Source organism: Lissotriton vulgaris, chromosome 2_1, assembly GCF_964263255.1.
Source record: "Lissotriton vulgaris chromosome 2_1, aLisVul1.2, whole genome shotgun sequence".
Classification (NCBI taxonomy): Eukaryota; Metazoa; Chordata; class Amphibia; order Caudata; family Salamandridae; genus Lissotriton; species Lissotriton vulgaris.
Genome location: NC_141687.1, coordinates 1,554,175,606 through 1,554,203,204, shown reverse-complemented (window position 1 = coordinate 1,554,203,204; position 27,599 = coordinate 1,554,175,606). Strand labels below are relative to the sequence as shown.

The 27,599-nt window shown below is 44.4% G+C and overlaps 1 protein-coding gene across 1 annotated transcript in view; it reads right to left on the bottom strand.

The window, feature by feature from the left end:
* The window catches only part of SLC12A8 (solute carrier family 12 member 8), a 740,719-nt gene that overhangs the window by 233,183 nt on the left and 479,937 nt on the right, over positions 1-27,599 (bottom strand). The window contains exon 5 of the mRNA XM_086957437.1: positions 2,083-2,314. Coding sequence (XP_086813563.1) covers positions 2,083-2,314 — 232 coding nt within the window. The remainder of the gene's footprint in view (positions 1-2,082; positions 2,315-27,599) is intronic.

The window sequence follows — 27,599 nt, the reverse complement described above, 5'->3', positions numbered from 1 at the left end:
GTAAATTTATGTGAACTTTGTGCTCTAAAATGCAGCAAGTGGCCTGGACTTTTTCAATATTTCTCTAAGAAAAGAAGCCTTTGCAGTCTCTCTAATCAAAGATGGGCTCAACTCAGTAGTTTGCGTCAATCCTTTTAAAGAACACCAGCCATAACTATAGAATAAGTCCTGTGCACACGTTAGGTTAGACTTTACAAATGTCTATCAAAAACATTCTTATGTTCAAGCAGGAATGAAGACAGGGTCGACACCAGTGGACGTTTTGTGTGGAATGTATTATAAACCTTCTTCAAAACGGAACATCAAAGGAAAAAACCAGCCGACACGTATTTCGTCAATCGGGCAGTCACCCGTGACTCTTCAGGTATAGGAGATACAAAATAAACACAGGATCGTATGACCGGTGATATTTCCAACCCGGCCAGAGCGGTTTTCAAAACAAGGGGAGGGCCAGTAGTGGCGAGGATGGATGAGGGGAAACGAGGGGAAAACGGATCGGTCTCTTCCCCATAGAGCAGCAGCAATGGACGACGGGCGGGTTCAAACCGCCCCAAAGGAAATCTCTAGTGCAGAAGTGAAGTGGGGCTGTTGCTCTTTCCGGATTTCCCTTTGATGTTCCCTTTTGAAGAAGGTTCATAATACATTCCACACAAAACTTCCACTGGTGTAGACCCTGTCTTCATTCCTGCTTGAGCATAAGACTGTTTTTGATAGACATTTGTAAAGACTAACCTAACGTGTGCACAGGACTTATTCTATAATTTACAGGGTGGACCCTCGCCATTCTTTTCAGGGGTTGTTTTTGGTTTCCCCTGACGTAGTCGCACCGTATAAATTGTGTTTATATTCCCTAATTGACTGATACCAGTTAAGAGCACCATTCTTACTGTATACTAAAAACCCTATGTGGAATCCACCACCCATAACTATGTTAGGCGTACTATCAACTTGATAAGGAGTGATTGTAGCAGAGAATTCACAATTTGTAAAGTGCCACTTATTGAGTTGATTTTGTCTCCAAAGAAACTCAGGACTTTGTGATATAGAATTTGAATGCTGTCCAGTCGACTTTCTTTGGAGTGAATACTAATGAATACACTCTAAAAAGGACGGGTTCATTAACCACCATCCTTTGGCAGTTTATCCGCCTCTACCACATGCTGTTATTATTGAATAGTCTTATAGGAACCAAGGGGTGCAAAGGCTTGTCCCCTTCTCAGCCCATGGCAACTCTCATTAGAGGCAACCACAATAGAAAAGAAAAAATATATAGGAGTTAAGACTGTAATGCTACAGGAGTAGATCTGTTCTTAAACAAGGAGCATGTTTTTATTTAGCACTACAGTTTCATTCTTGCCCAAAGGTTCAGGAAACACAGCTGTCTGTGTTACTACGCCACTAAGCCACAAGACTTCCAAGGAGGCTTTTTGCAAGGTGTGTGATGAAAAAATGCTATCGTCGGGATGCAGACCCACTATAAAAGGAGATCAGCTGCATACACAAAAAGTGGAAAACGTGAATCAAAAAGTCCTAATTTCAGGTCTTTACTCTATTTGTTCAAGTGGTATTTAAAGGGTTTTCTCTTGATTGCCGCGATTAGGACTATACTAATCTGTGTCTCCTTTACTGTTTGTTGTACATATGATAAGCCTCCTTTCAAATAGAATGATCTCAGTATTTGAAAAGTAATATGCAGTTTTTATAAAGAAAGAGCTGTCAATTAACAGTTTGTAGTTGCCATTTTAGTGGAATTATGAAAGTCCAAGGTGGCCAACCGGAAAGCAATACGAGATCGCAGAGACAGAAGAACTATCTCTCTTGTTCTGTTTTGACCCCTTCACTCTGAATTGACCTGCCTCTTTCACTTATGCCTTCTCACAGATTGGCAAAATAAATTAAGGCCTGCCATTTGTCTCAGAACCCCTAGCTGCAGCCCTATCCATCTTTGCTAACACTCGTAATAAGGAGTCTTTGAGTATTTTTTTTGCACTATGTAAAGCGTTCCATGATTTGACTATTGCTTTTAAACATCCTCCTAATAACATAGGTCACCATTTAGTGCTTACATTAACAAAGTTTTACCTCGATCCAAGTGCGAGAAAGATCCAACAACAAAGTCAAGAGTAGAAACAGCCAACAGGAAGAGCAGCAACAACTGAAGACGTATTATCCACTTCACGCCGGCCAGGTTGATGCCAAGCAATCCTAGCAGTACGACCAGGGATATCCCTCTCACTGCCCAAATATTGCTGAAGCTCAAAAGCTCGGCGATCGACTCCGCAAACCCAGTGGCATACATGGCACCTGCAACACACTGAAGAAGGGTTGTAGGATATTAATGTGCAATCACAATCTTGTCACAGAAGCATATCCACTCACGATCTTTGTACTTTAATTCTGGGGGGAGAATGTTTCAGGAAGAAAGCTGAAAATTGGGTTGTGACCTCGTGAGCAAAGTTGACATTTGTAACAGATAATAGTCAGAAGGATTTATATGCCACTTTCTACATTCTTTAAGCATACTTATATTGATTGTAAACTATATTTCTGCTCCATACTTTTCTAATAAAAATGGATGCTACATTGACTAATCCCAGAGAGAGTTTGTGAGTATAAACATTTTTATGAGTTCCAAGTGACACTTTATGAAAATGGATTTATTAACTTTCAGAATATTACAAACCACACTTGCCATTTAGTTCATGTATTATGTTTGATGTTTCAACGAAAATGAAGATGATTGCATTTAAAATATGTTTAACAAAATGTGTAAAAGTGAATAGTCCGTTAACCATCTCAATAACAAGCAGATCTTGGGTGTAACACCATTTGGACATATTTGGCCAACATGTAGCTGCAGCTATTGATGGTAGCATTACATAATCATGAATTGTAGCTGAGAGTGAACTAACACAGCCCTCTATGCAGGCAATGATAAATGGGTTGCTCCTAAGGAACCTGACAGTTCCACAGATGACATAGCTGGAATCTTCTAGAGTGATCATGCAACAGTCCGGTAACAAGGGCGTGGGATTCTTTGGTGGATTCACATCGTCATTTGAGTTCCTCATGTTACAGAGGTAAACACCCACAAAATGTACAAAGTAACATATTTAAGGATAAGTATGTATCACTGCCAGGTATTGTATTTAGGTCCCTCAAACTCAAGGCTAATAACAGGATACTCCCCAAGACTGAGTGGTTCCCATTTTCAGCTCTAAATCATTCACTTTCAAAGTTATAGGAGATTTCTTTGCCATCCATGTCCCTCTGCCTGTTTTAGTTTTCCTATCTCACACTTAATGAAGCTTTCATCTCCTTCTTCTGTGAAGCACTCCTCCTCTGTCACAGTCTTGTAAGGTTAACACAGTGCTAAAGAGAGGGTGTAAGGGTCGAAGTCCCTCCTCTGCCTTGAACTTCCTCATGCTCCCTTTAGCTTGGAAATGGGCCCCAGATTGAGGGCCTCTTCAGGACTTTTTTATAGCGCCCACCGGCACCTCTAGCCCCTTGGAGCCAGAGATAGGGCCGTGACCAGGAGCCTCAGCCATGGGAAGATGTATGGGGTTGGCACCCTCTCGGCAATGGCAAGTATTTATTTATTATTTGATTTGATTAATTATATGTTATGTCCACCTCGCTAACGGATATGCACTGAGTTATGAGATCTGATCTGGTGCGGTTGGTTGTACAAGGTGGGTAGAGCATGTTTAACAGGGGATACTGAGAGGTAAAAAAACTCTGAAGTTTTCTGGTGGTGCAAGTGACAGAAATACTGGGAGATGGTATTGCGTCATTCGTGAGTACTGGTGTTGCAGTACTGGGTGAAAGTGCACCATGGTTCCTACATCTAGACTTAACACTTTCACCAACAACACTTTTCATGCTGCAATGGTAAAGGTGAAACTACAAGTCCCAGAATGCAACTGCTCTTGGCTACAACTAGTGACGTTAGCTCCCTGCTTGCTCTGCAAATACAGAACAGCCTTTGGGACAGCACATAAAAATATCTGTGGTTCACTGTCTCATACCAGAGCATGCTGGTCTGTAATTCTATGTCTAACCGCAGGGAATACTGTAGTTCTCTGCTTGTTGCACTGTATGACGTACTGATATCTAAAAAAGCATTGCAACAGGGCTTGAAATAAAAAGAAGTGAGGGTACTCACCATACCACAGTACCTGTCTGCCCACTTTTAAATGAAACGAGTGCAATTAACTCAATAACTGCCCATTGAAAACACTGCATTACATTACAATACAAACGTATTGATAGAGTGCACAGCTGCTTTCGAAGAAGCATCCCGGTGCTAGCAGCAAGTAACCGATACATAGCGAAAGAAAGATTACAAGGCAATTCAAAAAAGAAACATTTTCAAATTTTTTCCAAAAATGGATTTGAATGGAGCTAACTGAAGACTGAGCGGGAGGGAATTCCAGAGCCTGGCCATGAGATACACAAAGGATCTTCCACCTCTCCTAGCTCTGCAAAACCGGGGATTGTAAACAGTTTTAAACTGTTGGATCTCAAGGCTCTGGTTTGAGAATAGGCCTCGAGTCTCTTCCTTAGGTCGAAGGACCTTCATGCTCAAGAGCTCGGTAGGCAATAGTGAGGGCCTTGAATTGAATTTGTTTCATAACAGGCAGCCAATGGAGTTGTTGCAGGTAGGGGAACACAGATAGTCACGCCGGAATTTTCAAAATTAGATACGCTGCAGCGTTTTAAATAATCTGAAGGTGTTGGTTCAAATACGCCAGAAGGCCCAAATATAGACTGTAGTCCAATTTCGATGTCACCAAAGAGTGCACAATAATCATGTGAGTATCCTCTGGCACTAGATGCAAAATCCTCCCCAAGGATTTAAGAGTTGCAAAGCAGCTAGCAGATATTACTTTATTTAAATTCAAAGGAGACATCCAAATAAAATCTAATACTTATTTTCCATCCGTTGAGGCGGGGGAAGTCAAGGTCCCCAGCTCTGAAGGCCACCAGTTATAAGAATCAGGGCAGAACTTAGCTCTAAAGAAAATAATCTCAGTTTTATCTGATTTACGCATAAGACGTTTATTGGTCATCCAATCACCCATTAATTTAAGAAAAAGTTTATAGGAATTAGGGGCTTTCTTGCTAGTTTCCTGAAAGGATAGGAGGAGCTGAGTATCATCAGCATATGAGATCACCTGCAACCCCCAGGATTCGACAAGACTCACTAAGGGCTCCAGATAAATATTAAAGAGAGTGGGACTAAGAGCAGAGCCCTGTGGCACCCTACAATCAGGAGGCTTTGAGGAAGAAGTAAAAGGAGACCACAGAGCAGACAGTGTTCTGTCTTCCAAAAAAGATTTAAACCAGGACAAGGGATGTCCTTGAATTCCCATTTTACTGAGCCTGATATGGAGAATCACAAGATTTAGCTAATGAATCTTTCAAATATAAGGGGTTAAAATTGATGAAATGAGAGCCAAATAGCTGCATTTTGCATAGGAAACTGATCATAGATGTTTGTTGGAACTGGCACTTTCTGGTTTGCTGAGGCAGTACCCCAGCCAGGCAGAACCTACCACTGCTGCCAGGGGCAGGTATAACACACATTGTATGACCTGCGTTCAACCTTGGGTAGCTGGGCACTGAGCAGTCTGGCGTACCACAGAGGAAACGTGAAAAACATTGGCACAGCACTTGCACACGATAAATATCTTCAACGACACAAAGGAGACTTCACATGTAATGTATGTAAATAATGTTGGTATTTAACACACACAATAATCAACACAACATTGGCATCAGGTATTTCTGTGCACAAATCACATTGGGAATTATTACAAGCACTACTACCTGTGTTCACATGATATCAGTATTATGCACACTGGGAAAGATCCTAATCTACACCCCACTCCCTCCCCACAACACCACCTAATATCAAGCCCACCCTAGCAAGTCTCAATACCACACAATCATAGGGTGCACCTCTGGTCACAACAATATCAGAAATATGTACATACAACAAATTATAACACTTTTTCGCAACACCGCGGGCTGAGGCAACACGGGTGAAACCAATGTCGAACATAATGCTATGCTGGCAAGAAATCAACGTATCAGGCAAACCGCCATCGTGAATGACAGGTAGTTCCCCACTGACACTCCCACAAACACACTCACTCTGCACCCCTACGTGGTACAACTGATAGCAGACAAGCCAGTACGAAAGTGCTCGCCCACATAAGCACTTACCACCTTAATGCAGTGCACTGAGTCCCGGCAGGTCAATTCGGTACACACTGCAGACCCCGTGGCCCCAAACCTCCCTTCGCCCTCCAACCCGCCGACTGTCCTCCACCCACAGATTGGAGTCACCCCTCCGACGGCACTAGAACGCACACAGCTGAACTCACTCTTATGGTCCCAGGAAGCAGGTGGGGTAGACGGCAAAGTAAATTAGGAGGTAGTCTGCAACATGGGTTTGGGAAACAATCAAGAAGTTCACCCACAAGATGTGGAGCAGACACAGGTCGAGGGCAACAGACAGTCACATCAAAGGGGTCCGCAAGGGCCTTCCAGCACCAGGCTAGTTCTGCAAGGCACAGTGTGAAGGGGAAGGAGGAGGGGGACCCACTTCCGATCATTCTCAGAAGCGCTCTCCAGTCCAGTCAGTCACTCTCATCACCCAGGCCTGAGCCGGGAAATATTACCTGGTAACACTATGTCGTAAAGGAAGGCCGTGTGAGGAGAGGACAGATGGTCCGCCATGCTGCGTGCCAAGTTAGGGAACAGTAGATGAATGGTGAATGAAGTGGAGGGGCCTCTCGGAAGAAGACATCGGGTAAGCAATGATACGTGACGCACCAGACCATTCCGGTCACACACAACGAAGAGTTGCAAAATCCGAACCTCCATTGAAATGAGGCAGAAAGTCCGGAACATGTCAATGTTGACTGCACAGGATAGCTCCGGTCACACCCACAATGAAGAGTTGTCAATTCCATGTCTCTCTGGAAATGAGGCACAACATCCGGTGCACGTCGATATTTGTTGCATTAGACAATTCTGGGTCCACACATTGGCGCAAGTTCAGCAATGCTTTAAGAGGTAGAATGAGGCACTACTATTGTAATGCCCCCACCTACGAGGGCCGCAAGTTGTGAATCATAAACTGCACGCATGAACATGTAGTTTTCGTGTCACATGAGAGAAATGCTTCATAGTCAAACACATTTCTTTATGTTTCTACTGGTATTTTATTTGACCTTTTCACTTCATATATTCATACTTTCATTTAGTTTTTTAGGTTGAGGCTACCGTCGCACTGCGTAAGCAGTGGGCGGAGACGAAATCTTATGTTGTGTAGTAGGGGCTTGAACACGCCCCTCTTCTCCATTGGCTGGCCTCGTAAATGCTGGCCAGCCATTGGAGGAGAGGAGCGTCACTCAGTTCAGGCCCGCCTTGACGCGATTCGGGGGCGTTTTGCTCTCTTTTTTTAAGCCCCGCCCCTCATCTCATTAACCAAGAAGCATTAGTTCGGCTCAGACCTAAACCAAATAAAAGCCCGAACTCCCCACAAAAAAAGAGCCCGAAACAACCCCCGCCCACCTAACTTAATAGACTTGTTCTGTCTTGCTTGTACTAATCGTTCCCGTTCATCGACTTGCGTTCGGGAAAATTGCTTGCATTCATCGGAAAGTGGAAAGACCCCATACAACAGTTTCCACATCTAACACGGCAATCCTCTTGGCCCTTTTAAGCGTACGATAAGTAGCATATTCGGTCTAGTTTCCTTAATTGTTGATGACGTCTTTAGCATTCTTCGCGCGATGCTAAGACTCAGGTACTGATCTCGCAATAGTTCCAAGACAAGGATTCTCTAATTCATCAAATGGATTTTGTATCTCTGGGCCAGGTAGTTTGTGTCACTTAGGGTTTGGGATTTGCAGCCGTGCCCTTCTACTAGCTTCTTGTACCGTCACTGCAGGATTCAGGTGCTGGGAAGGTAGGGTTTGCACGGCAGCTGATGGCCAAATGACTGGGTTCGGGAGGTCAGTTCGGGGTAGTGATTCTCTGCGGGAAGGCCAGCAGTGCAGTTGTGTGGACCCTGTAGGTTGATTAGTGTGAAGGCTTCAGGGCAGTTTACCTGCCCGCGAGTCAACATTGTGCATCCGCGCAGCTTATCAGACCTTCATTACACACACGTTCGTAACACAGTCTATATGGTATGCGAGAGAGCAGCTAATTTAATTGAGGAGCAACGACTGGGTGTGCCTTGCTAGACTTCTACTCTTAGTGGGTTGTTAGGATTGTGCATCTGACCAAGCGGCGTAGTGACAGTGTTTACATTGGCTGTGTATGGTTGCGCGTTTTGTGTTTCGGCAAAACCTGTGTTTGTTTTCTTTACAGTAATTGTGCGTTTACAGTGTGCGTGAACTATATATCTAATGTCAGTTGCAGGACCTATACCGTGCAGTTGTTGTCTGTGAGCCCTGCCAGGCCTCTGCATCTTGAATTTTTGCTGTGGCTATAATGCATATAAACACTCAAAGTACCATAACGTACGTCTGCAGGGCAAAGTTTGTACATTGCCATTGTTTTACATTTGCTACGTGTACTCGGTAGGGATACTGTGCATTTGCATGGTGACAAATCTGTACTACAGCCGCTGCGTAGGAATTGTCTTTGTGCTTTACACAGCTGATCATCTTCGCTCTGTCTTTGTAGTTCCAGGTACAGCATCTGCAAAGTCTGCAGACGGGCACGATTAGTTGTCCGCTACTGTCGTCTTGCCATGCTGGGGTTACGTATCTGTGCGCATCACTAGTATTTTGTTGTACATTGTAATTCAAGTGCACACTGCGATAATGTCGTGCAGTTGTCGGCGTGCTCTTTCAGAGCAGTGTGTACCCGGTGTGCGCTGTGATTCATGTTCCTTTTTTATCTGCAATGCAAGGCAAATGCTGCCACTACATTTTTTATTTGATTCGCGCAGTCTCTCAGCACTGCAGTTTGCATCCTTTGCAGATTCCCTATTTGTGCCGTGATAAAAACGCACCCCTGGCTCAGGTAGAGTGGCTTCCCCCGCCCGAGATGTCTCGCAGGGAGCCCCGATCTCCCCAGAGAGCCCCCTGTCTCCCTCAGAAAACCTCCAGCCTCCCCAAGTCTCGCTCCAGCCTCCCCAAGTCTCGCACCAGGCGTCTCCCTAAAATAGGGAATGTCTTATAGCCACAGCTGCAGACTTGGGAGCTGCGAGTCTCGGCGTCGATCCTGTGATTCTGGGCAACTCATCTCCTCGTGCATAGAAGCAAAACAATTGGTGCTCATGCAAAACGCTCCAATGCCCTTGGACTGAGTTCGCTCTACATAAAAATGCAACAATAAAAAAAAATCTTCAAATGTACTCGCCACAAAATGATGTAACTGTATTAAGGGTTATTTTACTGCACATTTTGCGAAATCACTCAATTCACTGATAACGGGGTACCTGGCTAATTCGACGTGTTTTATGCGTTAAATACATCATATAATGTATGTAATACATTCTTTAAAATCAGTTTTCCCAAAACCTGATTTTTTTTAAATCATGGTTTTGAGGAAAAAATTCATTAGATTACCATTTCTCTTAGCGACCCACCACCGTCTGGAAATAAATGGCTAACGCTGTAATCTGAAGTAATGTGTCGTAGGACGAAAACATTATGCAAATGAGCCTCAGATGCTGTTTCACGGACGCCCCCCTCTGCCCCCGCACAGACAATCACCTCAAGGTTTAGCGGTTACAAAGCTGTACCTGGGTAGGACTGCTCAGTGGTCGAATGCATGTGCCGCAGACACCTGTATTCAGCACAGTGCAATGGCTTGACACCCAGCGGGGCCTGCTGAGCAGTCCATCCTTTGAATGTTGGTTAGGCAAATACAGAGGGAGAATGCGGATGGAAAAGAACCTGCAATGGTCAGGTGAAGAGAGAAAAGCTAGGATGTGGAAGAAAGAGGCCTGAGGGGGAATCCAGACTAGGCAGCCCTGGTAATAAACAACCCCTTCATCACAGGGAGCCCCGATCACCCCAGAGAGCCTATTGTCTCCCTCAAAGACGCCAGCCTCCCCAAACCTCGCACCAGGAGTCTCCCTAAGCATAGGGAATGTCTTATAGCCACAGCTGCAGACTTGGGCGCTTCGAGTCTCGGCGTCGATTCAACATCCTGTGATTCTGGGCAACTCACCTAATCTACAAGCAAAATAATTGGTGCTCATGCAAAAACGCTCCAATGCCCTTGGACTGAATTCTCTCTACATAATTTTTTTGAACATTCTTCACCTTTACTCTTTACAAAATTATGTCACTGTCATAAGGGTTATTTTACTGTAGATTTTGCCAAATCACTCAATTCGCCGATAACGGTGCCTTGCTAATTCGACATGTTTTGATATTTTTTTTATAGTGGTTTTGAGGAAAAGATTACAAGTTTCTCTCCTAGCGACCCACCAAAACGTTGCATATATGATACAATTAACGGATAGCTTAGGTCATAGGACAAAGAGTTGTGCCCTGCATTTTCTTAGCAAAAAAAAAAAAAAAAAAGAATGTCCATAAATAACCTTCTTTTGTTGCGAGGTACGATAAAAAAGAACGCAGCAAAATTATGTTTAGAATTTACCTGCCAGCAAATCCATTCACATTTTATGTTAAAATAAACGTTTGCTGCTGACATCTACTTTTATCTGAGGATAACAAATTGAATTTTCACAAAACTAATTTAGCCTTTCGTCTTTTAAGGTGAGTTAATTCTCTTCCATTAAATTGAGTGCTATTTCTTAGGGCAATTGCCGAGCAGGAAGCAGTGGATACCAGAGGCCTGCAAAGGGCTCAAGATGCGCGCTCGGTGTGTGTGTAAACGGTAATATATACGGTAATCCGATTACACGTCACATTACATATCTCTCCAAATAAGGCCCAAGTAATCCCGCTCTACTGGCAGTAAACAAGTCAAAGACATTGAGGAGACCCGATTCATCACAATTTTATTACTTTTTTTTAAGTTCTGCTTTTTCAGCTCAATTCAGCCATTTCCTTGTCTCCACACCCTGAAAAAGTCCCACAGTTATTAAAAATACCATGCAACGTAGCGCTGCATGAAAATACTGGGTGCTGCGCCGAGCAATCGGGAGAGAATTGTGCAGCGTCGTACTTACTAATATTATTTTTAAATGCGGTGTTAGCGCAACACTAAAGAAATATGCCACGTCACCAAGGGCAGAGAGTAGTGTCTTCCATCAGATTTAAACTCAAGGCGCTCCCTCTAGGGCAAATGTTTACAAAAGGGGGAGTGACACACAAGGCGGAAATTACACCTTGTGCATGCAAAATCACTGAGATTCAGCGGGTCCTCTGTCTGGCCCAGGCTTCATGTCATGCCAGAAGAGCCCATGTAGGCACAGCGTCAATGCCAGCATTTCTTCATTCCACATCCATCACTTCTGGTTCTTCATTCTGCATCCCTCACTCCTAGTTCCTCATTCCGCATCCCTCATTCCTTGGTCCTCATCCCTCACTCCTAGTTCCTCATTCCACATCACTCACTTCTGGTTCCTCAATCCGCATGCCTCACTTCTGGTTCTTCATTCCACATTCATCATTCTTTGGTCCTCATTCCGCATCCCTCACTCCTAGTTCCTCATTCCGCATCCCTCACTCCTAGTTCCTCATTCTGCATCCCTCACTCCTAGTTCCTCATTCCGCATCCCTCACTCCTAGTTCCTCATCCCTCACTCCTAGTTCCTCATACCGCATCCCTCACTCCTAGTTCCTCATACCGCATCCCTCACTCCTAGTTCCTCATTCCGCATCCCTCACTCCTAGGTACTCATTCCGCATCCCTCACTCCTAGGTACTCATTCCGCATCCCTCACTCCTAGGTACTCATTCCGCATCCCTCACTCCTAGTTCCTCATGCCGCATCCCTCATTCCTTGGTCCTCATGCCGCATCCCTCATTCCTTGGTCCTCATGCCGCATCCCTCACTCCTAGTTCCTCATTCTGCATCCCTCATTCCTTGGTCTTCATTCCAAATCCCGCACTCCTAGTTTCTTTTGCTTCCATCCTCCTTGGGGTGAGACTGCCTGTTTTTTTTTAGGTCAATTTGCCCTGTAGGTGGGGCAGGCGGTTGCAAACTCACAAAGCACCTGGGAATACGTTTCTGTATCTGGGGGGAGCTGCCCTTGTTATTTCTTGCCTCTGTTCCCTGCTGCTGTTGTTTTTTTTACTTGCCTCTGTGTGGCTCTGTGTGTGTGTGACTCTGTGTGAGGGTGGCTCTGTCTGTGTGAGGGTGGCTCTGTGTGTGTGTGTGTGAGGGTGGCTCTCTCTGTGTGTGTGTGTGTGGCTTTGTGTGTGTGTGGCTCAATGTGAATGACTGTGGGTGGCTCTGTGTGTGGGTGCAAATGCAATAGGTCTCGCATTTGCGAGAGATTAAGCTATTGGCATTGTAAATGACAATGCCATTTATATATATGTTTTAAAAACAAAAACATAAATAAAAAATGTCACGAGCAATGCCAATAGCTCTAACTTTAACAATGCCGAGACCATTGCATTGTAAATGCTTGTTTCTTTTTGATACACAATTTTATACAATACTTATATACATAAATTCAAGAAAAATTACATTTATTTACATTCCTATAATTTGAACATATTCTACAAACTACATCCCAATACAAAATTATATACAAGTAATCAAATAAACTGACAACTTATGACTGTAGGAAGGTACCTCCTGACTATGGTTGCCCCCAACTTTTTGCCCTGTGTTTTAGCTGGTTTTGGACATAGTCGACCTGGGATCCTGCCAATCAGGACCCCAGGCCTACTGCTCTCTCTTTAAAATGGATTCCATGTACCCTAGGTACATTTCCAATTGGTACTGGGCCACCCTATCAGACCCTGTAACTCAGGGCATGGGTGTACCCAGGGCTGCCAGGGGCTGAAGCATGTATTATGCCACCCCTGGCTGGCCTCCTAAATTTGACACAACTGGCTGCATGACAGCTGGGGCAAAGTCGTGTAATCACCCTTTGCTGTAGGTGTAGTATACCTATACCTAACCCTAAAATGGACACACAGATTCCTATCAGTCACTCCTATGGCAGGCCTTGACAATCCTGAAGGCAGAGTGCTTGGAATCGTGTGAGATGGTGCTCTGGCATGAGCTGAGCCTGTCTGCAGCTTGCGGAACCAAGTCCTAATAGCTGTTCCATGATATCGCATACCATATACTCTTAAGTGCATTATAATCCTCGCGGTTAAATGCTAACTTTGGTATTGCTTTATCAAAACATGTCGAGTAAGGTGTCATACGAATTGGAATACTAACCCCTCGCCAATTCTGGCGACGGGGTTAGCATTCCACCCTTCTAGAGGGGCACGACATGTATGTAACTGTGAACCCCGGTTAAAGTTAACTCAAGCCTCAGCTCCACAAAATGGATGCTGCCACCACAGACACGAGTCTGACCTCCTGCTGCTGGGAGTCCTTCCAGCGAGGGAGGCCTGGACGAAGGGTTTCCTGTCAGGGGCGGTGCTAGCACCGTCCCAGACATGGTTTTGTGTATCCTGGGTAGGCAGGGCTTTGCAGGAAGGTGACTGCTGAGTGGCACCCCGGTGCTCACTACGCATAGGCCAGTCTGAACCAGTTCCAGGGGCACACCAGCCCCTGGCCTGGGGAAGTCCGGCAGGGGAGAGGGGTGTAACCACCCCCCTCCTAGTCCCACCCATAGGCAGGACCTAGTCACTGGGTCAGCCCCCTTTTTTAGTATAAAGATGGGAGCGGGCCCCCTGTTCAAATTAGATCATCTTTGGAATCAAGACACGACTTTCTGCGAAAGGACTTCAAGATTTCTTCCTCAAGATTCTCCCTTGTGGCTAAGGAGTAGTCACCCTGCATCCGCAGGCACCATCCTAAGAACACTGCGGTCTGCTGCAAGTCCTTCTTCACGAATCCGACGACCCAGCTCGACGAGACCCGGCTTCCCTGGCACCTCTGACCTCTACTCACCTCTACAGCAAAGCTGAGAACCGTGAGTGCGACGAGACCTCGAGGGACCGACGATCGCCAAGACTGCACGACTTCTTTGTAACAAGCCCACCGAGTCTTCCACTGGTGAGTGCTTTGGGGTCCGAGAAGCCCCAACCCTGCGCAGCTCCAGCACCCAAGATCAGCCTCCCTGCATCTCCACGATCGGCGTGGGGCCCTTCTGCTGTTTGCTGTGCACCGCGTTGTTTGGCTACTAGCCGGCTGGCTTGTGGCCTTCTGAACGACGCCCGACGACATCACTGCTGCTGGTCTGGTTGCTCCAGACTGGCCCTTGCTTCCTTCCTGAAGAGAGGCACCCCGGACCCTCCTGGTCCACTCCAGACGCCATTTTGAGTCCACCGCGTGGGCTTGAATTTGCCAACGCTTTGTTGCCCAATCCTGGGTCCAGCGACGCCGACAGCTTCATCCATCGTGGGACAGCTCGCTCCTCCATCCTGGTCGCCGACAACGCCTCCTGGTCCGTGAGATCTGCGAACACAGCGTCACCAACTCACCTAGTCGAGGTGGCTACCATCCGGTGCCCTCCTGGTGCCCACTGACTACTGGCTAGTAGTCTCGAACTTGGTCCCCTCTGCTTTCAGGTGTCATCTTCCATCGATCCAGGCTTGGATCCACCGAACTTTCTTCACTGGTCGCCTGCCAGCAACTTCTTTCTTCCAGGCTCCTGGTCCGGCAACGAGGATTCCTGACGTCTTTTGAGTCCTATGCAGCTGCAGCCCCTGGGCTAGGTAACTTCGGCATTTCGGTGCCCCAGCATAGCTTCACTATCCAAGCGTCAGGATCCACTTTCGTTTTCTCCCTACCAGGTCGGGTTCGCCCGAGAACACTAACTCTGCAATTTCTAGCTACCATAGACTTTGTCCCGCATCTCGCGTGAGAGTGCACACACTGCACCCGAGTCCCCTGGGTCTCCTAGAAGTAATCTAACGATTCTATAGTCAAGTCCTAGCGATTCCAAAGGCTATTAGTACTGTACTTACCTGCTAGTAATTTCGCATTCCACTTTCTGAGTATATGGTTTTCCGTGCCCCTCGGGCATTTGTATATACTGTGCTAACTTAAGTATTTTTGTAAGAGTTTTGGTTTGTGCTTAGTACCCTGTCCTCATAAAGAGTACAGGGCTGTTGTGATTCTTAATAAATAACTGTTTATTTTCATAACACTTGTGTGGTGTCCTTTCACTTGGTGTTCAAGGGGTATATGTGGTATAACAGCTGGCTTAACACGCCCTCTCGAGTCTTTAGCCTTAGACTGCTCGTATCCACGCTACTAGGATAGCTGGTCTATAAGGTTGACTTACAACCAATCATCAATAAGGGTTGCTGGACTGATACATAGTGTTCACTAGAATAGTGACCACTGCATATCAGGCCACCTTCTCACAATGACCTTGAGCAGTGGATGAATCAATATAAGATAAGAGATCTTTTGAAAAAATATATCTATAATTCCATAAGAGCACACGTCATCAATAATATAGTTCTTCCTAACTAGAACCTAATTCAAAATGTAACGAAATGCAAGGGTTTTCATCCTTATTCTTCTGCGCTCTTTTGTTGTGCCGACACATTTCGAATCATCGGTAATCAATGCCTGGATTCTCATCAGGGTTTTCTGATTCTCTGTACAGGATGTATATAAAAAATAATAAACATTATAAGTGGGGGGCTTCATTCTCTTTTAACACATCCACTCACTCTACACTTTACTCTCTCCTGTACCTGAAAAGGTGCAACTGCCTATTCTTCATCAAGTAATTCTCAGGTTGAACTCTGTCTTCTCTTTTGTTTGAAGATTCTCTGTTGATGAACAGGGAATCAAATCAGTGATTATCATCTAGGACGCTTTTATCCTTATAGAACACTTTATTCAAAAGTGTCCTACCTGTTCCGACCACTTGGCGTTTATGCAATCGCTTCCATATGTACAAAATGGGGATATCTTTAATCGTCCAGTATTAGATAGTTGTGAACCCACGTTATTCCTATCTACAATGGGAAAAAACTTTATTTAAAACCTTTTACAACCATGTTTCACAATCTCAGTTCTAATTTAAAACCAGGAAAAAGCGCATACCATGTGGCTTTTTTCCGGGTTATTTTAACGATGTTTACTTCGCTAGTAGAGCATATCCCCCGCACCACGTTTGTCTCTCGGCTGCCGAGAAAGAACTTTGTTTAATAAATCCCGCCTTGCAACAATGTTTCAACAGGATTTAGTTCAAGAGAAAACCAAGCGCGTACATCGTTAATTCATGATGACCGGTTGCGTTGCTTCAGGGTACTTCGGAGGTTTATTAAGGATCACGACTCCTACAGCAAGGACGGATCATTACTATGGTTATTTGAAGCACAATCCTACCGCTGCATCAGCGCATTTTACTTATAATCCAATATTTACCTGGATAAGTTCTTCTTAGGCCGCACTTCGTATCACTCTGTCTGTTCCTCGATGTCGTGGCAGACATCTTGGAAGGAGGGGCTTAGCTTAGCTTTTTTATGAACGCTCAGTCAGTTACTCCATTTCCTATTGTGATTCAATCAAAGTGCATTATTATGCAAACTCAATCTTGTTGTTTCTATAGGATATTTTAGTCAACCTAGTACGGAATCTTGTATTAAAATGTATGCCATACAATATTTCTTTATATCCTTGTAATTTCTGACATATTGTTCAAACCAGTTAAGGCGCTATTAAATTTTAGAATTAGGTATGCCGCTTTCTGGAGCAGTGCTTTTTCAATATACAGGCCGGACAAGTAGTTAAGAGCACCATTGGTGCAAAGCGCATACCAGCCTGCAGTGGCAGGCCAGACACGTATTTCGGAGCACCATCGGTGCAAAGTGCAGACACATACTTAGGAACACCTTTGGTGCAAAGCGCATACCAGCCTGCAATGGAAGGCTGGCTACATATTTACGAGCACTCCTGATGTCAGTGCGCACACCAGCCTGCAATGGCAGGCCGGATACAGGTCTTAAAACATAATTGGTGCGAGGGCGTACCCACTGGCCGGCCATGGCAGACCTGACCGATGTTTTAAAAACCTCAGGTGAGCACCACTTCCTAACGTGTTTCGGAAAGGCACACACACTTTCACACTGCCCTTACAATGGGAAAGTGCCCCAGGCCCTTAGGCCTTCACAGGAGCATTAGCCGCACCCAAGAAGTGTGGCTCACGGTGTAGAGCAGGCAGACCCGGAAGCTGAGGTCAGACCCGGGACCAGGGTTCAATTCCCGACGCGGCAGGGTCTTGAGCTCAAATGTGCACGGACTCGATAATTCTCGCTTCGGTGCCTGCTCTAATCATGGGTTCTCACTCTGCAACTCTGGGCATTAAGCTTGCTTAATCTCCACAACGGCCCCCCTGCGGCGGGATGCCTGGCTTTCACCTTGGGGATGCCTTGTAGGGGCTATCTCACAGGGAAAAGCCAGGACGGGTTCCCAAGGCAAGCGCCGGGAAACCTCCGGGTAGCTGTGCGCTCAATAAATGCAATAATAATAATAATAATAATAAAGAAGTGTCCCATCTGGAGAGCCGGAAAACCCACATGGGTAGCCAGTAGCCGCCCTGGGTATGTGGTGTACCTTTTTACAGGGCACTCACAGGTACGACACCTAACCCAATTGAGTAAGCACCCTATCCTGACATGTGCAGTAAGGGTACGTGCACATTTCCACTGCAGTACAGTGGGAAAGTGCCCAGAGTCCTAAGGTCATGAAAAGAGAGTTAGCACAAACCTGGAGGACAAGAAGCAAAAGCTTTTAGGGAAATCCTCCTAAGAAGAGCCATGTCCAACAATGTTTTGAATGTTATTAAAAAAAATCTGACATATTTTCACATAGGTTTGCTGATAGAGTAGGTTTATTCTGTAGGGCACTAGGAGAAAGAAAGGAATTTACAATTTTATAATATTCCAGGGGTTTGTTAGACGCAGAAGCAATGTCGTGAACCATGGAGCAGATAAAGCAGATCTTTTGCTGATTGAAGTTTTTTAAGGAACGATAAGATCAAACGTCTCAGAAAACCAGCAGTTAAAACTTTCCCCATCCAAATCTGAGGAGCCCGATAACTCAAAAGGGCTAGATTGCAGTGATTCAATTAGAGTGGGTTTTCAGATTTGATGCCATGCTCTTGAGGTTTTTTTTTAGATGAGTTGCTTGTTTGGCAAAGATGTGAGGATCATAAAAGGATCAAAAAATAATCTGACCAAGTTAGCTTAAGGCCTGGTCTAACAGAGATATACAGAGGGTTTTAAAAAAATGAGATCCAAAGTGTGGCCCGCCTTATTGATTGGGCCGTACACTATTTGCTCTAAAATTAATCCAACTAAAGTGAACAAAACTGCATTGTTATTGAGTAATTAGCCTTATTAACATGTACATTAAAATCACCAAAAACTATCAAATTTGAATGAAGTAGTGATAATTGGCCCAATTCTGTAAGTAAAAGGAGGGCCCCATTAGGACCATCAAGAGGTCTATAAATAAGGGCCTCAGACAGAGTAAAGGAGTGTCCTAAAACAATAGAATAGATTGAACCTTTAGAAGAACCTACATTTGTCATTTTAGAGATAGAGCTGGAAAACGTCGAACAAAACAGTCCACCCGGTTAATGTGTTGGATTAAAAAACATGGGGGGATGGCTAATGCACTGTCTGGACGGAAGAATCCTTTAACCAAGTTTTGGTAAGAAACATTAAGTCCTATTGGACATCTAAAACTAAATTAAAAACATCTAAGGCATGTTTGGGTAATTAATCAGACTGGAAGAGAATGTAGTGCCCATAGTTGCAGCCCTCTGATGCTCGACCATAAAAACTTGGGCAGGCCTCGCAGTAGGAGCACAAGCTAAATAGTGGAAAAAAGACAAGAAGGGTAAGTTTTTTGTGGGGGAAATATCAGAGCAAATATCAAATCGATAGTTACAAGGAACGTTTTGAAGATTAAACAGTTCATCCCAAGAATATACCTGTAAAGTAGTACTTGGGATGGCTCACCGGCAGCATGGCTGGCGCTGTACGTGATGCAGACATGGACCGGCAAAGATGGGCTTGCTTTTGGCACGCCGGCTGCACGCATTCGCTATGCATCTACGGCATGGCCCAGTTTATATGCCGAGAAAAGGATGGCCAATTCCAACCACTAGAGCATGTCTGAACTAAAATGGCGCCTCTGTTGTGAAATCGGAATAGTGCAACAATGAGGAAGAATTCCCTCACTTTAAAATTTGATAACTTAGTATTCCTCCACACCCACCACAACCACAAAATCACAATATTGGCCAAAAATGTTAAAAAAAAGGGCAAGTATAAAAAAGCAGTTACCGGCAATTAAAAAACAATGCATGTCCGCTGCATGGTCCGGTTTATATGCAAAGAAAAGGGTGCAGGATGTGCTGCATCAGCAGTACTCATGGTGTTATTTACAGGTGAGCAAACTGTTATCTGTAGTTCTTTTAATGCCTCTAACCCCAGGGCCTACTTCTTCAGTGCTGTAAATCTCAATGAAGGGCATGCTGATCTCTGTTCTATTCGGTGCTATAGGCGAAACCTATTGGCTTTGCCAGTAACTCGGTCAGGTACAGTCTAAAGATATTTTAGATTTCGTTCTAATAGCAGATTGATGGGAACAATCATGCTCTTAATAGAGAGAAAGGATGTAAACCCTAGACGTACATAAAACTACTTGAGTATATGCTTAAATAGAACTCAAAAAGAATAGCACTTCTAATAGCTTCCGATAACGCACCAGCCATCTTGGATTAATGCCAGCTGCATTGAATGAAATAGGAAAGTGTAATAATTTAGCTATTATGATAGCATGCATTTAAGGTAATACGTTCCCTGTGTTTTTGTATTGATTACTAACATGAACGAGCTGAATTCCTTAAAAAGTATGAAAACAACTATACATTTTAAAGTGCATTGGTGCATTATTATTTTATTATACAAGCTATCATTATGCACCTTTCCCTTCTTAGCAACATGTCTAAAAAACAAAGCCACTAGATCTCACATGGGCACAATCTGTTGGCTTTGCCAATGCTTGTTTAGGTCTGGCGTTACCCAAGACCTCAAGATTTTAGAAATATTATTTGACATACTACAGTGGCTTTCAGCCAGCCCTCTTCATCCATTGTTTTGCTGTTGTGTCATTTACGTTTTAATTCCACCCACGACATCATACAGCATTGAAGAAATTAGTCAGCCCACTTCAGCCACTGGTCGAGTTAACTGCAAGTGATTTCGCAAAGAGCAAATCCGCAGTCCAAAAATGAGGGTTTTATTTCACAATTTTTTCTTTGGTTTCCAATCTTTTCAATATTTGTATGGGCTTTGTTACTACCACAAACATTTTTTATGAAAACCATGGCAATAAACAACAAGCACTGTTAATGCCAAAAGGCTGACAGCAAACACAGAACAATTGGCTTTGCCAATGCTTGTTTATTATTCATCTATGTTAATGTTCTAATGATCATTGCCAAAACTGCTTGCCATTTTCACTACACTAATGTTGTGTATAATAAAAATTGTAGCTAGCCTATTGTTATGTTTCTGCCTTCTCAGAAACAAAACGGGGACCCGCACCAAAAATAAACCTATTAGGGTTTCGGGCAGGTCGGTGCAATTCTCCAGACTGCCACGGTCTGTGTCACTGCCCAGGGGTGGGACAATGAGTACCCTGTCTATTCTTTCTACTAGTGCAAAGAGAGATCTACAATGAGAGACAATCATGAAAGGTAATTGCGCTCGCAAATGGGCCAGATTCTGAGAATCTGTCCCTTTGCGAGTGCAATTTTTGCATTTGGGATTCATCATCCCAAATGCAAAATTAGCTATTTAAGAACTCGCAAATTTGCGAGGAATAGCATTTAAGGAATCTCTATTAGAGATTCCTTAAATGCTATTCTTGAAACATTTAAAAATTGCGAATTCGCAATTTTGGGCCGCTATTTACCGCGAGGTCAAACCTCGTGGTAAATAGCGAAAACTTAGAAAAATGCTTTTAAATGCATTTTTCTAAGTTGCATGTTACACACACACGTCTTTTGGACATGTGTGTGTGTAACATCTGTGTAATTTTACATTTCAGGGGTGTTACAGGGTGTCCTTTGGACACCCCTGCACCCTTGAAATCGCAATCTCATTTGCGATTAGCTAATTGCTAATCGCAAATAAGGAATGACTCCCCTGCATTCCTTTAGGCCCATAGGAATGAATGGGGAGTTATTCCTTATTTGCGATTAGCAATTAGCTAATCGCAAATAAGGAATCTGTAGGAATCGCAAAAAATATTGCGAATCCTACATGAATCCCGTTTTGCGAGTTTGGAATAGCGATTCCTTATTAATCGCTATTTCAGACTCGCAAAACTTCACAATGATGAATCTGGTCGAAAATCTCTAATTCGCATCAACTGGATTTGCTACAATTATAAATTTTAGCGAATCACTTAGTAAATAGGGGCGTTGGCTGGAAAATAGAGAATCGTAGAATTCACTATTCCATTAGGTAATCGCAATGTAGATAATTACTAAAAATTGCAAAACCCTTGTGGAGTTACAGGAAAGCAGAGCGGAGGCTACAGAATGAAACTCGCTGCCAATCTATTTCCACTCTGGCAAGAATTGTCACTCGAGACTACTGTGTCAGTGCTCGAACAGGTTAAAAGAAAAGGAGTAAATCATTGTATTCAAGAACTAAAGAAAATGACAAACTTTAAGGCAAGAATCCACTCGAGGTCACATAGAGCATCAAAAAGGCCATATGGGTCGATCCCACATTCAGAGTTAAGTAACCGCCCTCAGGGTCACACATTGAAAGGTGGAAAATGCAAACAGGCGGTGCCATATTCTGAAATGTCACACACAAGAGACACTGGCAAACAAACTAGGTGAGGTCGGAAAAAACCTCATCCCTGAGATAGTGCATGAACGAACAGATGTGGAGTCATCTGCTACTGAATCCGTGGAGGGTACAGAAGACGCATGAGGTGGTGCGTTGTAAATACAAATAACATACGTGAATAATACACATTTACGTTTTGTCTAAGGTACAAATCATGTTCATGAATATCTGCCACCTGTAAGGAAAATGCTACCTGTAACCAAGTATTTGCACTTGGTCATATTGCGCATCACATACTGTGCCCTATCCCTCCATCTAATGCTTGGTTTCAAATATTTATTTACTTCAAGAATTTACGTCTGGGTTTGAGAATCACTTATAATGGCATACCCGACATCCACAAAGTATCAGCACACAAATCCCACCTTAGATGATATTATTTTTCCCATATGTCTACTGGTGCGCATCTATTAAAGTATGAAATGCTTAGTGAGCCCAATTTTCAAGCACCTCCTTTCCATCCATGAGAAGTGGGTGGTGCGCACGAATCAACATTATGACAAACTGAAACAGAGCGGTACAAGAAACTAGCATTTCCCGTTGTAGCTTGTGCTGTTGTAATGAGGGTAATGAGAAAACAAAGTCATGTGGGCAGGGGCGGCCTTAGGCATGTGCAAGCTGTGCACCTGCACAGGGCCACCAAACCCCAGGGGCCACCACGCCAATATATATCCTTAATATAATAATCCTCTGAGGATAGATACATATTTGTGTGGCGGCCCCTGGCAGGGATTTGGCGGCCTCCGGCTCTGTTCCACTTCCTAACACCCTGACCCCCCCTCTCTCTCCTGAGCTCCGGGTGGCTCTGCCCCGCTCGGACTCCCTCTTCCGGGGCCCCCTACCTACGCTCCCTGCCCAGGGACGCCATGAGCCTAGAGCCGCCCCTGATGTGGGTGACGGGTTTGTCTTGGCCCTTAGCCGGAAAAATGTGTCCTTTTCATTTGTTTAATAAAACCAACACAGTGCATTTCATACCTTGCTTTCTCCAAAAACTCAATGGGGGTATTATCAACAAAGAATACCTGTACAGACTTTGAACACAATAGAACATTGATGGTGGCAAAAACACTGCTTGACCATGAATTGAAATGCACAGCCAAGGCACAGGTGACGTGTGGAAAAAAAAGATAAGAAAAAAATACATTGTGTGGTACATGTACCTTATGTTTATAATAATAAGGAATCTGCAGGAGATACTCACGCCCCAGTATATTATGTAAGTGTTAGGGTAGACAATATATATATATCTTTCATTGACACAGTCCAAAACAGGTACTTTTAAGAGCAATAGTGGCAGTTAGAAGAGAACTCTTTTTATGAATGGTTTTCTTTGCTCACCATAGACCCTGAAGACTGGTTCTTCAGGTTTTCGTCAGTACTGGCATACAAGATTCTTTCATACCGAAGGAAAAAAACGTGGTTACCGTCTGTCCAAGGTTACTTGCAATCCTCATTGAGAATTTGTGAGAGAGGTGATCCTGTCAGAGTCACCCAGAGGGCAGTACTCTAGGAGCACTTAGTGTGGACAAGCCTGCGATTATTTGCAAACGTCTTCTACGCAGGTACCCCAATCACAAGACCGGTTACAAGTCTTGGTCTGTAGTTCAAAAGCACTATTTTTACTTGGTGACTGCGCCTAACAAGGTTATGACTAAAAGGCAGTGCCAAATCCAAGGATAGTTGAACGGAAAGTACTAGCAGTTGAAGTGGTAGAAGTTAACATCTAAATGTAGGGCCCTTTTTGCCCTGCTTGAAGGATTTTGGAAGAATGCTAGAATATGCCTGAAAAGCTGTGCCACACGCAGGGTTCCAGATACAGATCTGGGAAGGTTAGGTGACTTTTCTGGCAGAATGCTATTCCTGTTGTGTGGAGTTCGCCACAGTAGAGAAGTCTGTACAGGAGTGAAATTAGGTTTGCACACTTGTTTACCCTGCGAAATCCCTTCCTCTACACAACCACAAAATCTGAGGGTGATCCGTTACCCTTCCCACCTGGAAGAGGAGTTATGCCAGCCAGGTGCTGGAGTAAATTTATGACACTTTCCAGGAAAGAAATGTAGGGTCAGCACTTTGTGAATGCCCACAACAATCTATGTTTGTCAGCATTCCCAAACTTCCAGGGAAAATTCCTGGAATACTTCCTTTCAACCACTTTAGTGGGATTTACAACTGTGAAGATCTTTACATCCTTGAAACGAGTTTATGCCTGTCAGAAGTTCCTTTGTAAAATCTCAAAAAGCATACAAATGGTCAATTCAATCATACGCTTATGACTGATGTCTTTGTGGATGCACCTGAAAGGTTTTCCACAGATAATGCATGCAGTTTGTTAACTTGGCAAAAGGATGTGATTCCCATGAAAATGGCTGTATTAGACTAGAATGCAGTGGTTCAAAAGATAGACCCATAAATTTGGTTAGTCCAATGTCAAGATCCCAAATTGGCACATAGTGTCCTCCGGGTGGGATAACCCTTCTCAGCAACTGCATGAATCCTTTACCTACTGGGGCCTCCCAAGCAGGTGTGAACTGTCTGTTATGCAAGAAAATAGTGTCAGGTGGCAAGCATACTCGAAAGGCTAGGCCTGCCTCCTTGAGAGAATGAAGACAATGCACAATATGCAATGGAGTTGCAGTGAATTGATCCACAAAATAAAAATGGCACTAATAAACAAAGTGATCCCACTGTTTTGTTTGACGGTGTAACTCATTAAGGGTATGAATGCATTCAGGTGGTATGTTAACTTATCCAAAGTCTATTGTTAGACCTAGCACCATTGGCGTGGGTCTCCCTTCCATTTTCTGCTCCTTCCTCCTGTGTTTTTGCTATGTTTTTGCTGGCCTAGATGCTTTGGACACTTTGCCACTGCTGTTGAGGGCCAAAGTGCAAGTGCTTCCTATTGTAAATTGCTGTAATGGATTAGTGGCTCCATAATTGGCTTATTTGATTTACTTGTCAGTCCCTAGTACAGTGCACCATGGGTGCCCAGGGCCTGTAAATCAAATGCTGCCGGTGTGCTTGCAGCACTGGTTGTGCCACTCCATGAAGCAGCTTGTAAAATATGGCTCAGGCCTGCCATTGCAAAGTCTGTGTGCAGTCTGGGACTGCCACGTTGACTTGGCAAGTACACCCAGTTGCCAGTCCCTAAAGGTAGGTCCAAGGGCAGATTGCATTGTATGTGAAAGGTATGACAGTCCCTGATGTGTGTTGCATGTCCTGATAGTGAATTACAGCCAATTTCGTTTTTCACTATTGCAAGGCGACCTGTTCCCATAGGCCAGAATGGGCAGTTTGATTATAACATCTTATAATCCTAACTGACCCAGGGAACATGGTAGAAATTCAACTTTAGTTTGCCTTAGCTCAGAATGTTAAAATACAACTTTAAGTGAGGGTGATTTTTACATTCTGTGTTTGAAAATACCACTTTTAGAAAGTAGGTATTTTCTTGCCTAACAATCCAGTATGTCTCCGCTGGGTTTGTGTATTCCATGTCTGGTTTGTGAGTGACAGGGGGCTAGAGAGGGCCTTGGCTCGAGCAGTCTGATGGGTCAGGGATGGGCTGAATAGGACCTGCATTGAATAGAGATTAGGGGGCAGATATTTCCTTTCACTAACCTGAGCCCTCATAAAATAGAGAGTAGGGGGAGGAGATTTCCATTTCAGCTACCTGGGCCAGGTCTGCTCTCAAACAATGCTGTCTCCAATTCCTGCAAGAAAACTGCACCCAGGAGGACAGAACTGCTTTTGACTAGGTACAGACGCTCTCTGCCTCCAGAGAACAAAGGATTTTGCAGTATAAATATTGGGGCCCAGAACTTTAGATCACTTCTGGGAATCAAGACAACCCTTTGCCAAGGAGAAGAAGCAAGGAAGCTGAAGGAGGAGACTGCCCCTGTGATAGTGACTGTTTGGGGTTGGCCTGCAGTGGATACTTTATTGCCAAGGAAAGGAGGAAAGGAACATTGTGTGTACTTTAACCATCTTGAAGAAGATCTCCAAGGGCTTGAAGCTGAGCTTGCCTTCTATTCGGAAGTCTCAGGGACACAAATACTTCACCACCAGCTCCCCCTGAATTCCCTTGCTGGGAATTCTACTGGCAGTGAGGTGCCTGCTATTGTTTGGGCCCTCTGAGAGACTGCGTGTCGCTGGGAGCTGGAAGCACGACGCAACATAGACAAGCGTTTCGCTGCCGCAGCAATTGCCATCGCTTCACCGAAGAAGTGTGCCGCCGCCGCAGCTGTTCGCGTCACATCACAGACAAAGTGTGTTGCATCACCAGAGAAGCGTGTCGCCACAACAGAGGTTGCCGTTGTATAATCAGAGATGCACGTCGCCGGGCCTGTCGCGGCTCAAGAGTTCACCGAGTTTGCTGCACGGCTGTTGGGTGTGTACGCATTGCATCCAAGTTGGCGCATCACATCAAAGACACCATTTTGTCACATCACACCGGATCGTCGCATTGCATCGAGGCGCCATCTTGTGCATCGTAACCGAAACGCAGTAAGAAACAGACGCATCACCTCCTCTACGGTAATGAACCGACGCATCACCTCCCCGGCGCTGCAGTGAGAACCAACACATCACCTCCCCCGAAGCAAGAAACCGACGCATCACCTTGCATGCGACCCTTTTGGTTGTATTGAATGACGCATCCAAGATACTTTGAGAGTAAAGTGTTACATTTACCATCTACATTCAACTAAGTAATTTCTACCATTTTAAAGTTATATTCTTGATAGTGTGATGTGGGTTTTTGTTGTTTGGTCTTGTGTTAAGTCTAGTACAGATTACTTATTATTCTTAACTGGTGTGGTGTCCATTTGTAGAGTGTTCACTGTACTACTGTATGTGTTCACAAATGCTTTACACAATGCCTCTGAGATAAGCCTGTCTGCTCATGCCAAGCAACCAAGGGGGTGAGCAGGGGTTATCTAGGAGTGCATCCCCTTATCCTGACTAGAAGCAAGGGTCCCTATTTGGACAAAGGTGCAAACCATTGTCAACTAGAGACCTCCATTTCTAACATCTATGATTTCAGAAGCTAAATGTCTGGAATCAGCAGGGTGTCTGAGGGTTTGGAAAGGTAATGAAAACAACAGTGAGTGGTATCCCTTTAAAGCCATGTCATATAGGCCAGTGGTGGCTGACGCACTATGTGTAACTCAGCATGGTTCAAGGACAGGACTTTCAATATGGTAAGCCGAACCTTTCTCTGGAGGTCATGGTTTAATAGGGTATTACTACAAAAGCTCCCCATTAACAGAATACAATTGGTATTTATTTTATGCATCTACAGAATGTGGGACCAGCTGTCTGTGGTGGGTGGAGTCTGTAAGGGTCACGGGCCATTGTTCGCTTAGAAATGTGGCAATGGAGTAGCTTGGATAAAATGGCACCCCCAAAGGAGATTTTTCGCTATGTACCAGTCTATTCTGAAGATGGTAGACGTGACGATGGACTGCTTGATTAGTGGCTCCAAGATTGGCTTATTTGATTTACTTGTCAGTTTCTGTGCATTGAAGCAAGCTATGAGGAATGCCCTTCCAATTTATCTGGCCGAAACTCCTACCTGACCGCTCAAAGACAAACCCATAGATGCATCAAGCATCCATT